The 12,867-nt window shown below is 32.2% G+C and overlaps 1 protein-coding gene across 1 annotated transcript; it reads right to left on the reverse strand.

Annotated features, from left to right (window-relative positions):
* Positions 1-7,839: 7,839 nt before the first annotated feature.
* On the reverse strand, positions 7,840-9,546 carry LOC108916425 (potassium/sodium hyperpolarization-activated cyclic nucleotide-gated channel 1-like). The gene has a single exon (XM_018722675.1). The coding sequence runs from the start codon at positions 9,544-9,546 to the stop codon at positions 7,840-7,842; it is 1,707 nt and encodes a 568-aa protein (XP_018578191.1).
* Positions 9,547-12,867: the final 3,321 nt, after the last annotated feature.

Raw genomic sequence — 12,867 nt, forward strand, 5'->3', positions numbered from 1 at the left:
AATTCGTTACATTGATTATTCCAAGTTAGACACTCATCCAGGGTTAATCCTAGAAATTTTCCAAGATTTGTGTTATTAATTTATGTATTGATAACATTAACATCAATACTGTTACAAAGCTTTTGTCTATTGTGAAATATTATAACCTGAGTTTTATTGATATTTAGTTATAATGAATTTTGACTAAAACAGTCGCTCATCCTGGATATTACTCTACCGCAAGTCTCAGATAATTTTTTATCCGATTTGTCTGAGATCACCACTGACGTATCATCGGCATAAAAAGTGAAAGACCCCGATCCTGAAAGCTCGTCTAAGTCATTAATATATAAAAGAAACAGGATAGGGCCCAGTACCGAACCCTGGGGTACCCCTGTATTGACTTTTTTTATTTCGGAAGTTACATTATCTATAGCAACATATTGAACTCGATTTCGAATGAAAGTTGCCACCCATTTCTGGGGAATGCCACGAATCCCATATTTCTCCAACTTGTCAACCAAGATGTCGTGATTTACGCAGTCAAACGCCCTACTGAGATCACAAAAGATCCCAACAAGACATTCTCCAGCTTCTATAGGTCCAACAATACGACCATAGCATGAATGCATAGCAGTAGTGGTTGACTTACTGCTTATTAAGCCGTGTTGATTACTGGATATGATATTGTTCTTATCAATAAATAATACAGTCTATGCAGAAAGGCATGTTCAAATACTTTTGAAAATGCCGAAGTAACAGTAATGGGCCTATAATTTTCCAGAAAACTGTTGTCATACTTCTTGAAAATAGGAGTTATTTTGCCCATCCTCAAGCAATCTGGAAAGTGGCCAACAGCAAATGACAAGTTAACCAGATAAACCAATGGATGTATTAATGCATGCAAGCATTTCTTCAAAATAAAAGGTGGAATCTCATCATAGCCCGATGGGAACTTACAATTCAATTTTTTAGTCAGTAACTCGTACAACTCCGGCACAGTAAAAGCATTAAAAAAGAATGACTTGCTTTTGACTTTCATGCTATCAACGTACTGCATGGAACCATTACTTGGTTGAATTTGATCAATAACATCACTAGTAACTTTACAAAAATAGTCACTGAACAAGTCAGAAATTTGTTTAGAGTCGGTAATAGACATGTTATTATGTTTTAAAACTATGTTGGGAGATCGTAAGGAAGGATTATTCGACAATTCGGATACAATATTCCAAGCTGTTTTTGTTGGATTATTTGAGGTGCTTATTTTTTCTTGATAGTAATATTTTTTAGTTTACTGCACTAAATGATTATGTTTTATTTTGTTAACTTTATAAACTGTAGATAAAACGAGACGGGATAAGATAATTTTAAATAATATAGGTCTTTAAGTTTTGCACTACTACGGCGCACGTCATCATTTACCCAATTTTTATGTTCACGACTGGGGCGACCATGAGCATAACGAGGAAAGTGTTTATTAAAATTATATGAAAATAAGTTTGTAAAAATCTTGCATGCGTCATTTACATCCTCCAATCGTCCCATGCTAGTGTTTCAATATTATCTACAAAATTTTGTATAGCATCGTCACTGAATGATCGCCTTATATTATGAGAATTGCCATATGCAAAGTTGTTTCATGAAGTCCAGTCAAATAAGACAGTTCTATGGTCCGAAATACTATTATCTGTAATGCAGACAGTTGACCTCTCTGTGAAATTACAAAATATTTGGTCAATCGTTATCACACTGGTATCCGTAACTCTGGTAGGCCATCTTACCATATAGGTTAAGAACGGAAATTGAAGTCCCGTTTCATCTAACAAAGTATTACAATATTCATATAGATGTCGCTACATGAAATACGTTTATAGTAAAAATAGTACGATTATTTCATTCATTCAAATTCCGGCAAAATACACCTAAAAAAACGAGAAAATGCCAGGTGCATGCACACGTGCACGATAATGAGTTGTCCGGCCTATATGTCCATCCCACTCTCTTGCTATCTCATAATTGCATATGAAAATAGAAGGGTAATAAAATAATAAAAACTCCAATTTGCGGCCGCCGGTTTTTTGTTCTGAAAATATTTCTATTTTCTATCTTCTACATATTATTATGTACATATTTACAAAAAAGGAGGATGGCAAGTGGTTGTACAAATTTATAACATTTGCAGCCAACTAAAAGTTTTATTTCATATTATTTTCTACATTTTAGTACTTATATTGATTCGGACTAGAGTAGGTGCGAATATAATTACCTATTTCTTGGATCTTTGAGCTGTTATCTTTTATTGTTGCGTTGTGGCTGCGAAATATTTTATTTGTAGAGTTTACTATTTTTTATATGAAGGAAAAAACATTAACAGAGTAAGTATTACAATTTGTTAGGCATAGTTGTACTTAGTACTAAATTCAAGTAAATAATAGGTATTAAAATAAATATGTAGGTATTGTATTTGATTATTTGAAAATAAAAATTACATATGCGACAATGGACTTTCCTCTTAGCCGTAATATAAATATGACATATTGTCGTTGCAATGTACACACAGGCTGTTCCAATAGTGTGACAAAGTTTATAATTATTTTCATAGTTGTATAGTGCAAAATCTTTAGGCCCAAAACAAGATTTTCTGAATGTTTAATTCGGTCTGAAAATAATGAATAATGGAAATAATAATAAAATGTGAATCCGAGCAAGTAACTTTTTTCGTATCACTACTAGGTACAAGCAGTTATACTAAATTTTATCGCACTATTGTGGCACCCTATATATGACTAGATATATCATTATGGTAAATCAAAAGCATGTAGGATGTATAATTGTGTATGTTTATAACAAATATTATCTGGTAAAATTATTTTCTTACTTTCAGATACAGAGACAGTTAAATATAACCGGAAGAAGTCTATATGTTATTTCGTAATATACATATAGTGGTGAAAACAACCCGCTCTATGTAGAACAAATTAAGAAAGATGAAGAATTATGGAAAAAATCAATGGCAACAAATTTGGAACAATTTTATAAAAATTGTATACTACCAAAAATAATATACAAAAATATTCCACAGGGAAAAAGATGTATGGATCCACAATATATTATAGAAGCACAAATTAATAAAAAGAAATAATTCTATTTTATGATTTTTTAAATTTTTTCCTGTTTTACTGTACCCATTCTATTTATTTCTTTATTATTTTCGTTTATTTACATATTTATTAAACTACACTGTTCCACAGAATTTCTGTTTATATTGGAGGTATTAAACTACTTACAACTATTTATTCAAGTGAAGTGAACTGAATATTTCTCATAAAAAAAATAGGCTCAAATTGTCCTTTTGTACATAATTCTTTACACTATTTTTGGACAAAATAAGTATATCGCACATATTTTTCATATTTTCTCATCATTATGTATATTCACAGTTAAAATTCTATTTATATTAAAAACACGCGAATTTTATTATCAATTACTTATTATTAGTTATTAAATTTTTTTTTTCATTTCTGTTTATAGCAAAGTAAGCCACTTTATTCACAAATCGTAATTATAACATAACTTTCCGTTATGAACAACTTTTCTTAATTTATTCTTAACATTTTTTATATTATCAAAAACAAAAGCAGTTTATTCTTCAACGTTATTAATTTTGTTAAATTTCTGATCACCCTTTATAAATTACAGTTTTTCATGACAACCATATTCAATTAAAAAGCAAAATATTTTTTGTCACGAATTACTTTTTCTAGTAGAATTGAAAATAAAAATGTTTCCCTCTTATCCATTAACCGTAAATTATGGTTTTAAATAAACTAAAAATTGTTTATATTTCATATTTTCTAAAATTATATAATAGTATGGACTTGCGCTGTTACTTATATACTTTTATACAATAATATATCTAAAATGATCATAACATTCTTTAAATATTTACGTATCAATTAACAGAAACCATGACTATCAATTCAGAATCAGGTTATACCAAATTAACCACAATACAACAGCTGTTCGTTAAAAATAACCCGAGTCCATTCAAAAATAAATTTTTACTAGTGCGACATCTATTACAAATCAAACGAATTAAAGGTCAGATATAATGCTATTCATGAATGAATATTTTTTAATAATTTTATTCCAATATAACTTTTTAAATAATAAATTGTTGAACAAACTTTGAAATAAAGTCTAATCAGTTTATTTATTAAAAGACTATATAAAAAATTGCATAATACTATGAAGAAATAATCGTTTGTTTGTAAAAGTCCAAAAAACCTTTATATTTAAAAATTAACTTCTCACGAATTATTTACATATCCCAATTAATGTTTGCTTTACCGTCTTCATTTATACTTTGCCAAATGTGATATGAAATTTTACTACTTTCTTCCATTGCTTTAAAAAGATATATTGGAATAAAAAAAGGCTGTTTTCTACCATTTTTCGGTATAATTTAGGCAACCAGAAATGCATCAGTTTCCATCCTTAAATTAAAACTAGACAGATTATCACATAAAATTTTAAAATCATTTGTAGGTACAGTATAGCAATCGAAATTGAAGTACCACCACAAAGTAAAATGTTTATATTTGGCTTATAAATATATGTTTATCACCTAGTGGAGACCTATAACAACAGAGCATAACTGTATTTCCAATATCAAGCTGAGAAGATATGGCGCATATTTCAAAATGCTTGTCAATACAATATTGTATACCCTTGCTTGAAATCTGGGATTCTGGGATTATTCCGAAATCATAATTCATACACGCCACATAGTGGCCACCAAGAAAAAGCGCGTAACAAAGAAAACTTTTTACAGTAGCTAGTAGATACCACTGTTTGTAAATCTAGTGACCTTGTTTCCCCTACAGAGAAGTTATTCAAATAAAGTATAGTGCTCAGCTGCATTTAAAGTTCATTTAGTTGTTATTTAAGTATACTTTTTAAAATGACTTAAAATCCCAAGAAATAAAGCAAAATTCCCTATTTCCCCAATTCCAAAAAAATCTGTAGATCTGGCATCACTCTTTCTAGGGCTGCGGCTCACCTTAGAGAAATTGTGCTGCCCTCTGTTAAGGGATTGTATTAACATATCGGAATACCGGAGTCGGAATTGTATGTGGATCTTATTTGTGGAAGGGCGAAACGGACGGTGATTATGAGATGCCTTCATTATAGCCATTCTTCTCTATCGCACGTATTTCTATGACTTACTTTATCGCTCTCACGTAACGGCCGATGTACCATGGGGACTTTCCGAACCTGTATAATTTGAGATACCATTAAACAAGTGAGTTTTTCGGGGTTCGAAATACGTCATCGTTATTAGTTTTTGACCGTCCCAAATTTTTTAGATAGATTTTTTTACGGTATAAAGGCTAGTTCATGTTATGACGAAATTCTCAATTTTTATACGAAAAGAGGTAGCAGACACAAATTCCGGAAAAATTCAAATAATTTCAATTTTCTTATAAATCGTTGACTTGTGACACAACTCAGAACTGACATATAGGTAATGAGAGAAGTTATGTCATACCACTCCTTGAATATGAAAATAAACATTTTTTCAAAAAATATTGAGTGTATTACTACTCGTATTATATCCTTGAACTAGTAGTATAATAAAATGGGAGTAATTTATGACAAAGATAAAACAGAATGATAACAAATAAAATATGGTAAACATTTCCTAGAACGTTTCTATAATACTTATACTAACAACAAAATTTCGTGATATTTTTTTCTATGACTACCTAGCAAAGGCAGTAGGGCCAACACAGCTAAAATATTTATGCCCGTTTGCACCGTTTAGAATTTAAGCCAAGTTCAACTGAACTTTAATTTTAAAACTAGGTTTTAATAATCAGCTTTTGCACCACTTACTGCCGATTGTAGATTAGATTAAACTGGACTTTAAGTTTATGCGCGTTTGCACCGTAGTGTTTAACCCAGGATTAAGTCTGAACTTGGATTAAAATATAATTAATATAAATTTTGTTTGCACCGTTGCACTGAGAAAATGGCCAGCAAGTAATTTTCTACTTCGTAAATTTTCACTAGTAGGTACGGCATAATTTTTCACTAGAATAGTATATTTGTTTAATTGTAGGAAAATAAATTACTTTTCTAATGCCCGTTTGCAATAGAATTTAAGCCAAGTTCAACTGAACTTGGTTTAATTTTAAAACTAGGTTTTAATAATCAGCTTTTGCACCACTTACTGCCGATTGTAGATTAGGTAAATTAAACCGGGCTTAGGGGTTTTATTATGCTGCTAACTTATGTCCAGTTACGTTCGGAAAAAAAATGTCAGTCAAATTCTCAAACCTAACGTAATACCATCATCCTAGGAAATGATGCAATTTTATAGAACTATTTCTTTTGGGTTTGGCGTTTTTATGTATCTCTGATAAAGCCGAGCTATTGCAATTGATACCCGTACAATTATTCTGGACACTGTTGATATGCCCATCCCTGAAAAGTCTGCAATGGCAGACAAATGAGCAGCACAAGCATAGAACCGAAGAGCAGTCAGCAATTGTTGGATAGGAGACTATTATTTCTAGAAATACAAAATCATATTAAGAATAAAAGCTTTTTATAACTCCAAAATTCTGATTGCCAGTAACCCTTGCCAGGGTTACCAGATCGATTCCATAATAGAGCCGGAGAAATGGATGCCTAAAAAAAGGTCTCAAAAAATCTGAGTCAAATTGTGTTTTCGAAAAAATCGATCTTTAAAAAAAAGGACGTACTTCGGGAAATATCTACTTCTCTACTTCGTGACACACCTGGAGCGGAAAATAATTGATGTCTTAAAAAAAACGAAGGAATCAGGAAATATGGAGAAGAAAATCACGATTTTTTCAGGAAACCCGGAGAAATAGAAGATGTACCATCAAAACCCCAAGACTCCGGGTCATACTCGGAGATCTGGCAACCCTAGTTGCATCGTGTTCATGCCGACGGACGTGTTCGTAAAACTTACATGTCACTTGGATATTCTAACTCCTCTTCAATTAGCAGATGTAATGTGGTCTCTTTTGTCAACTTAAATCTAAATCTTTTATAGAGTTCCTGAGGTAGAGACAATAAAGTGCTCGAAACCTTGAACTGAATAAAGAGTCCTCTTTGTTATTTTGACTGGCATACCCTCTGAAATGCAACATTAAATTGTTTTTTTTATATCTTTTTGATATCGAAAGAAAGTTTCGTAAAACTTTGGTCTTTACCATTTCCTTAGATAGAAAGGCAAAAATGTAAGGGTATAGAATGTTATGTGAATGACTATGCACTTTTGGTACTCTTCAAATAATATACATGATAATGAATTATTTTACCGTTCCATATGGTTGTATTCGAGTAGTATTCATAACTCCATTTCAAACAAAAAATGATTATAAGCACATTTTTTGTGGCATTTTGTGTTTTAAGTTATTAACTATGTGATAAGCTAATTTAAAATTTAAAAAATTATAACTCAAAAGCAGCTTCAATGCTTTTGTCTAATTTTCCATATACTCAATGGCGTCTAAATTCTGTTACCACAGAATACTAAAAACCTGTTTTCTTGCTTTCATACTATTTTATCAATCCAAATTTCATCAATCTAAGTCAAACGATTTCAAAGATATTTGAATAAATCATTAAGTTTTTTAATCCAAGGAACAACCTCCGGAAGTTATAACATGAACTTAGAATACATTTCAGTCGTATACAGATAAATAGTTAAAAGCACTGCAAATAACTCATAACATTTATTTACAATAAACAACACAGCTTTAATTACAATCTAATGCTAGTCTTACTTATACCTACAGTAAATTCACAAAAATGTTACCATCAGTTTGCTTTGACTCTTGGTCGTCTGGTAAGCTTCTCCAGTATGTGTCCCTTCTGAAGTTCCGACATTAAATCTATCGAGTCTGCAGTAGCTGTATTTTCCAAAACTTTTAACTTGGCAAGTTTCTCCTGGTACGATCGATAAAATTCAGCTTTAACTTCGGGATGGGGTTCTAAAAATTTCAAAAACTCGTTCTTGTCCATAAAAAAAACTTCCGTGGTTTCCACCGCCGTCACGGCATAAAGCTGTCGCTGCATAATAAATGAACTCGTAGCAAAGTCTTCACCATCCTCCAAGTGACAAAGTTCAACACCTCTCTTGTTGACGACAGCCACGGTGCCGCTGGATATGAAGAAGAGGTCATTCAGTTCCGCCCCGCATTTCACGATGACGTCTCCAGGGGAGTAAATTTCAGACTTCATCATCGCTATGATGGCGCCAAGTGTCGAAGTGGGTAGCTTTCTAAACACATCTACTTTGCGGATCAACTTGTTTGCAGCAAACAGAAATAGCTCTGTTCTTAGAGTTTCGGAAAGACTGTCTATGATCTCATTTTCCTTAAAGAAGCGCCCTTGATGTTTGAACTCGAAATATTTAAGCATCCTGCGCCTCAAGCCCTCAGGCAAATTTTTCGCGGCCATGTATTGGTGTAAAACTGACATCTGTCTTTCGTATTTGCTTTCTGAGACCCCAGCTATGCCCAGCATGTTCAAAACGTCGGCTAAGAGAAAGAGAGTGTACAATCTTCCTACGAAAGATATTAAAACCATGCATATCTGTTCTGAGAACAATGTAATGGCGTGTCTTTCGGATACGCCGAAGAAGTAAGAGGAGGCTACAAGAAAACATTCGAAGTACAACTGGAAGAAACTAGTGAACTGTTCTGTTTTAGCATGACTTAACCACGACTCAGGTGGGAATTTGTTCGCATAGATCAAGTACGGTACAAAGAATACAAGGCAGGCGAAAATGTGAATATAGAGAAAGGTTTTTACCAAACAGAGTAAGACAAATCTCGTGATTTTACCCAATCCCAAATTGCTGAGCGTATTCTCCATGAAGTTTAACATGGTGTAAATCCTGACGCAGCAAGCTGACAAGCATACTATTTCTGAACCTTCCTCACATCTAAAAATGAATATTTGAGAACCTACTAGAATCTTATTCCTTATCATAAGCTTTACAATTAAAAATAACCAGTACGTGGTGAGGAAATCGAAAAAGAAATATGTCTTTAAATACCTGCAGATAATTATCCGGGGTTGAATGACTATCTCTTTGGATTTGTTGTCGATGTACCCGGCGTTGAAGAGCAGTGCTACCAAAATCACTCGGGAAGGGATTACTATGTTGTAATGCACCAGCTCGAAACCTAAGTGTATATTGTGAAAGTCCATCATCAACATAGACTCGCATACAAAGGCGTACATCCACATAACGAAAAACATCACCTCCAAAATTGAGTAGAGCAGGCTCAGGGGGTGTATAACTAAGAAATAGGGGCTGTTGGCGTGTCTTCTCTTCTCTGCCAGTATTGATGATTTGTTGCGGAATAGTCTTTTGCACATGAAGTGGTTTGAGTTTACAAGAAAGAGTTTCCAGACGTTCCTTGCCAGTTTTCTGTACCACTTTACGTTGGGGGCAAGTCTAGGCAGACCGTTGCTGTCGATTGTAGTCAAGCTGCACAAGTGCCGGTTTTTTTTCATTGTTGTTGTTGTTGTTGTTGTGCGGTATTGATACTGTTTGACAACATGCCAAATGTAGCACAGGCCACTACTAAAAAAAAATTGTCAGTTGGTTGACGTTTGACCTGCCATGTTCAGTAGTTTTCGATGGAGCACAAATGCTATCATATAACCTTGACAGCAAAATATGTTAATTGGGTCAAATATACCTTAGTCCAAAGTGCTTCATTTGCAAATTACGGAATGGTTAATTTTGAAAAAACATCACAGATATACAAATACCTCGAAGGTCGTTTATCATAGATTAATAAAACTTTTGTTGGGCTTTGTAGTTGAAAGCTTAACTATATAAAGGTAAATATTTACCGAATTTGTTTACAATTCAAGAATTTCTAAGCTATTGAGTAGGTACATATTTTGAAAATTCTGTACGTCCGTGTAATCTGCAATTGTATTTCAAGAGAAAAATATGAGTATAATCGAGTGGTTATTTTTTTAGTCTAAAATAATAATTATTAAGAATATAAAAAATATTGATGTAGAAATTTCAAATTTTCTGATAGTAAGGAACAAATTTATACTCCACTGAATTTTCTGAACTTTTAATAACTATATTTAGATCGATAGAAATGACTCGTTTAGAGGGAAAAAAAAAGAAAATTTTTAGTTGGACTAGTGGAAATGGTAAAGGGGCTTATAACAAACGAAAAAAAAATAAATGTGTGGGCAGGGGTGGCGGAGGGATAATTTGGGGGGTTAAAAAGTTGTGAAAAATTCATTCAATTCAAATTTAAAAAAAAATATGTACACCAATGGATCCTACGGAAAAAAATTATTATTTATTTTATTTATTTACTATTCGACTTTATTATAGTTTATAAGAATACTGTACAAAAATTAAATTTTGGGTTAAACAATGAGGCAGTTTTTTTTGTATTTTTTTCCGTATAATTGAATGGTGTAAGTAATCGGTTTTTGAATTTTTTTTAATTTAAACAAATTATCAACAATTACTGAAAAATTCATTGTTGCGTCATTTTTTTTGCATTATTGAGCATGTTTTTGAACTGTGATTACAGATTTTTTTATTTCACCAAAAAGTATGTGCGAAAACGAAAAAAATGATCACCGGCATAATTCTGTACGATGATTTTCCTAATTACCATTTTTCTTTGAAAAAATATGTCAGACCGGAAAAAATGAATATCTCGGAAACTTCTTGATTTTTTATTTAAAAAAATTGTGGTTATTTAAGACAGAAAGGTATACTTTCACCAAGTTATGTCAAAATTAAGTTAATTTTGCGGAAATGAGAAATAAAAAACGAAAAATCAGAATTTTTTTTCGCATTTTTCTCGGAAATTTTGAGGTTATCGTAAAAAGTGACCCTTACAAAAATTGTAGATTTTTGCATAATCTACAACTTTTGCATTAGATACTTTTTTGTTTGACATCAACTTTCGCCAGAAATCCCAATGATACAATATTTCACAACTTTTCATCCCCTTAATTCAATCCTCCGTCACCCCTGCTCACGCACTTATTTTTTTTAGGTTTATTACCGTTTCTACTTAGAAAAGTTTTTTTCCAAGTGTAATTTGGTTGGACTAATTACGTGTACATCTACTTGTGTTTGAAATAAAGAATTTATAATAATTTTTGTGTGGAACGAACAGTTTGAGAATTAGTTTCGATTTATTGATCGCAGATTATACAGGGTGTTTCAGGATTAAGTCGACAAACTTTAAGGAGATATTCCTCATAATAAAATAAAAAAAAAATCAAGTATAATTTTTTTCCAGAGACGCTTCATTTTCGAAATATAGGGCGTTAAAGATTTTCAAAAAATATTCGAATTTTTTAAATAACTTCTAAATGAAGAAGACTAGTTAAGCCAAATTTGGCATGGCACATCTTCTTATAAGATACCATTTTTTCATAGTAGTAGAAGTCCCGTAAGCAACAAGTGGCGGAGTTATGGGGACTCGGACTCATTAAATCATAAAAAAAATCAATACGGCCCTACTGAAAATAAAAAATGATGCTGTTTTTAGATAGAACAGTTTGTTATTGACAAGTGTACATTCACTTTTTTTCCAAATTCTTAGTTCCATGGCAAAATTGATTTTTGGGAAGGGTGTTTCTGGATTCTGTTGATAAACTTTAAAATGAACCTCAACAAAAATTTTCGAGTAGGCTGCTGTCAAGCAATGTTAATTTTACATTTAAATGTTATGTTCCGAATTGTTGCATAAATTATCCATTATCCATTATCTAAACTAATAATAAAAATAAATTTAATAATGCCGTCCATATTTTCGAACAATGAATATGCTGATATGGTCTTTGTATATGGTTTTTGTGATGGAAATGCCACGGCGGCTCGCCGTGAATATGCAGTAAGATTTCCTCATCGCAGACTATCAGCAAAGGAAACATTTTCAACGACATTCAGTCGTCTTAGACAAACTGGGTCTTTCGGTATTCCAACTTATGCTGATGGACATTTTACCCCACTTCAGGACGAAGTAAGATCGAATACTATTTTAAACCATTTCATTTTTGATTCACTTTTCGCTTTGTCTAGGTATAATATTAATTGGTAATTTTTTTGTTGTTTCAATTTACAAATAAATTTTCATATATTGTTTGCCATCTTATTTTATTTAAAAGTACACAAGTAAATCAAGTGACTACAAACCGCCTGAAAAAATTTAGGAGTATTGCAAGGGTCGTTACGTTGTCGCATTACGACATAGTCACATTAGATGTTAGGTACTTAAATATTTCTATTGTTTGAGCTAGAATCTCCGTCATTGATTACAAATTCATACAAATTCAGTGAATTTTCATTTTTATTTAGTTATTTCACCAGCCCATTTTTATTATTTTATTTTATCTTTCGAGATATTTGTGATGTTTTTCAAAAACTCTGTAATTGATATGTTTAGTTAATATTTTTCCCTCAGTATTATCTGATTGCATTTCTATTCCTTCATTTAAATACATTCTATACAGTAGGGTGTTACTCTGCCATACTCTGCCAAACTTGAAAGATGGATACTACGTCACACATCTATAAAAACAGTTAATAGTTAATATATATCCGTTGCTGTCGATTGTAGTCAAGCTGCACAAGTGCCGGTTTTTTTTCATTGTTGTTGTTGTTGTTGTTGTGCGGTATTGATACTGTTTGACAACATGCCAAATGTAGCACAGGCCACTACTAAAAAAAAATTGTCAGTTGGTTGACGTTTGACCTGCCATGTTCAGTAGTTTTCGATGGAGCACAAATGCTATCATATAACCTTGACAGCAAAATATGTTAATTGGGTCAAATAT

Source organism: Anoplophora glabripennis, unplaced genomic scaffold, assembly GCF_000390285.2.
Source record: "Anoplophora glabripennis isolate ALB-LARVAE unplaced genomic scaffold, Agla_2.0 scaffold1860, whole genome shotgun sequence".
NCBI lineage: Eukaryota > Metazoa > Arthropoda > Insecta > Coleoptera > Cerambycidae > Anoplophora > Anoplophora glabripennis.

Coding starts and splice junctions, on each gene's coding strand:
- LOC108916425 (XM_018722675.1), bottom strand. CDS start 9,546: ATGAAAAAAAACCGGCACTTGTGCAGCTTGACTACAATCGACAGCAAC.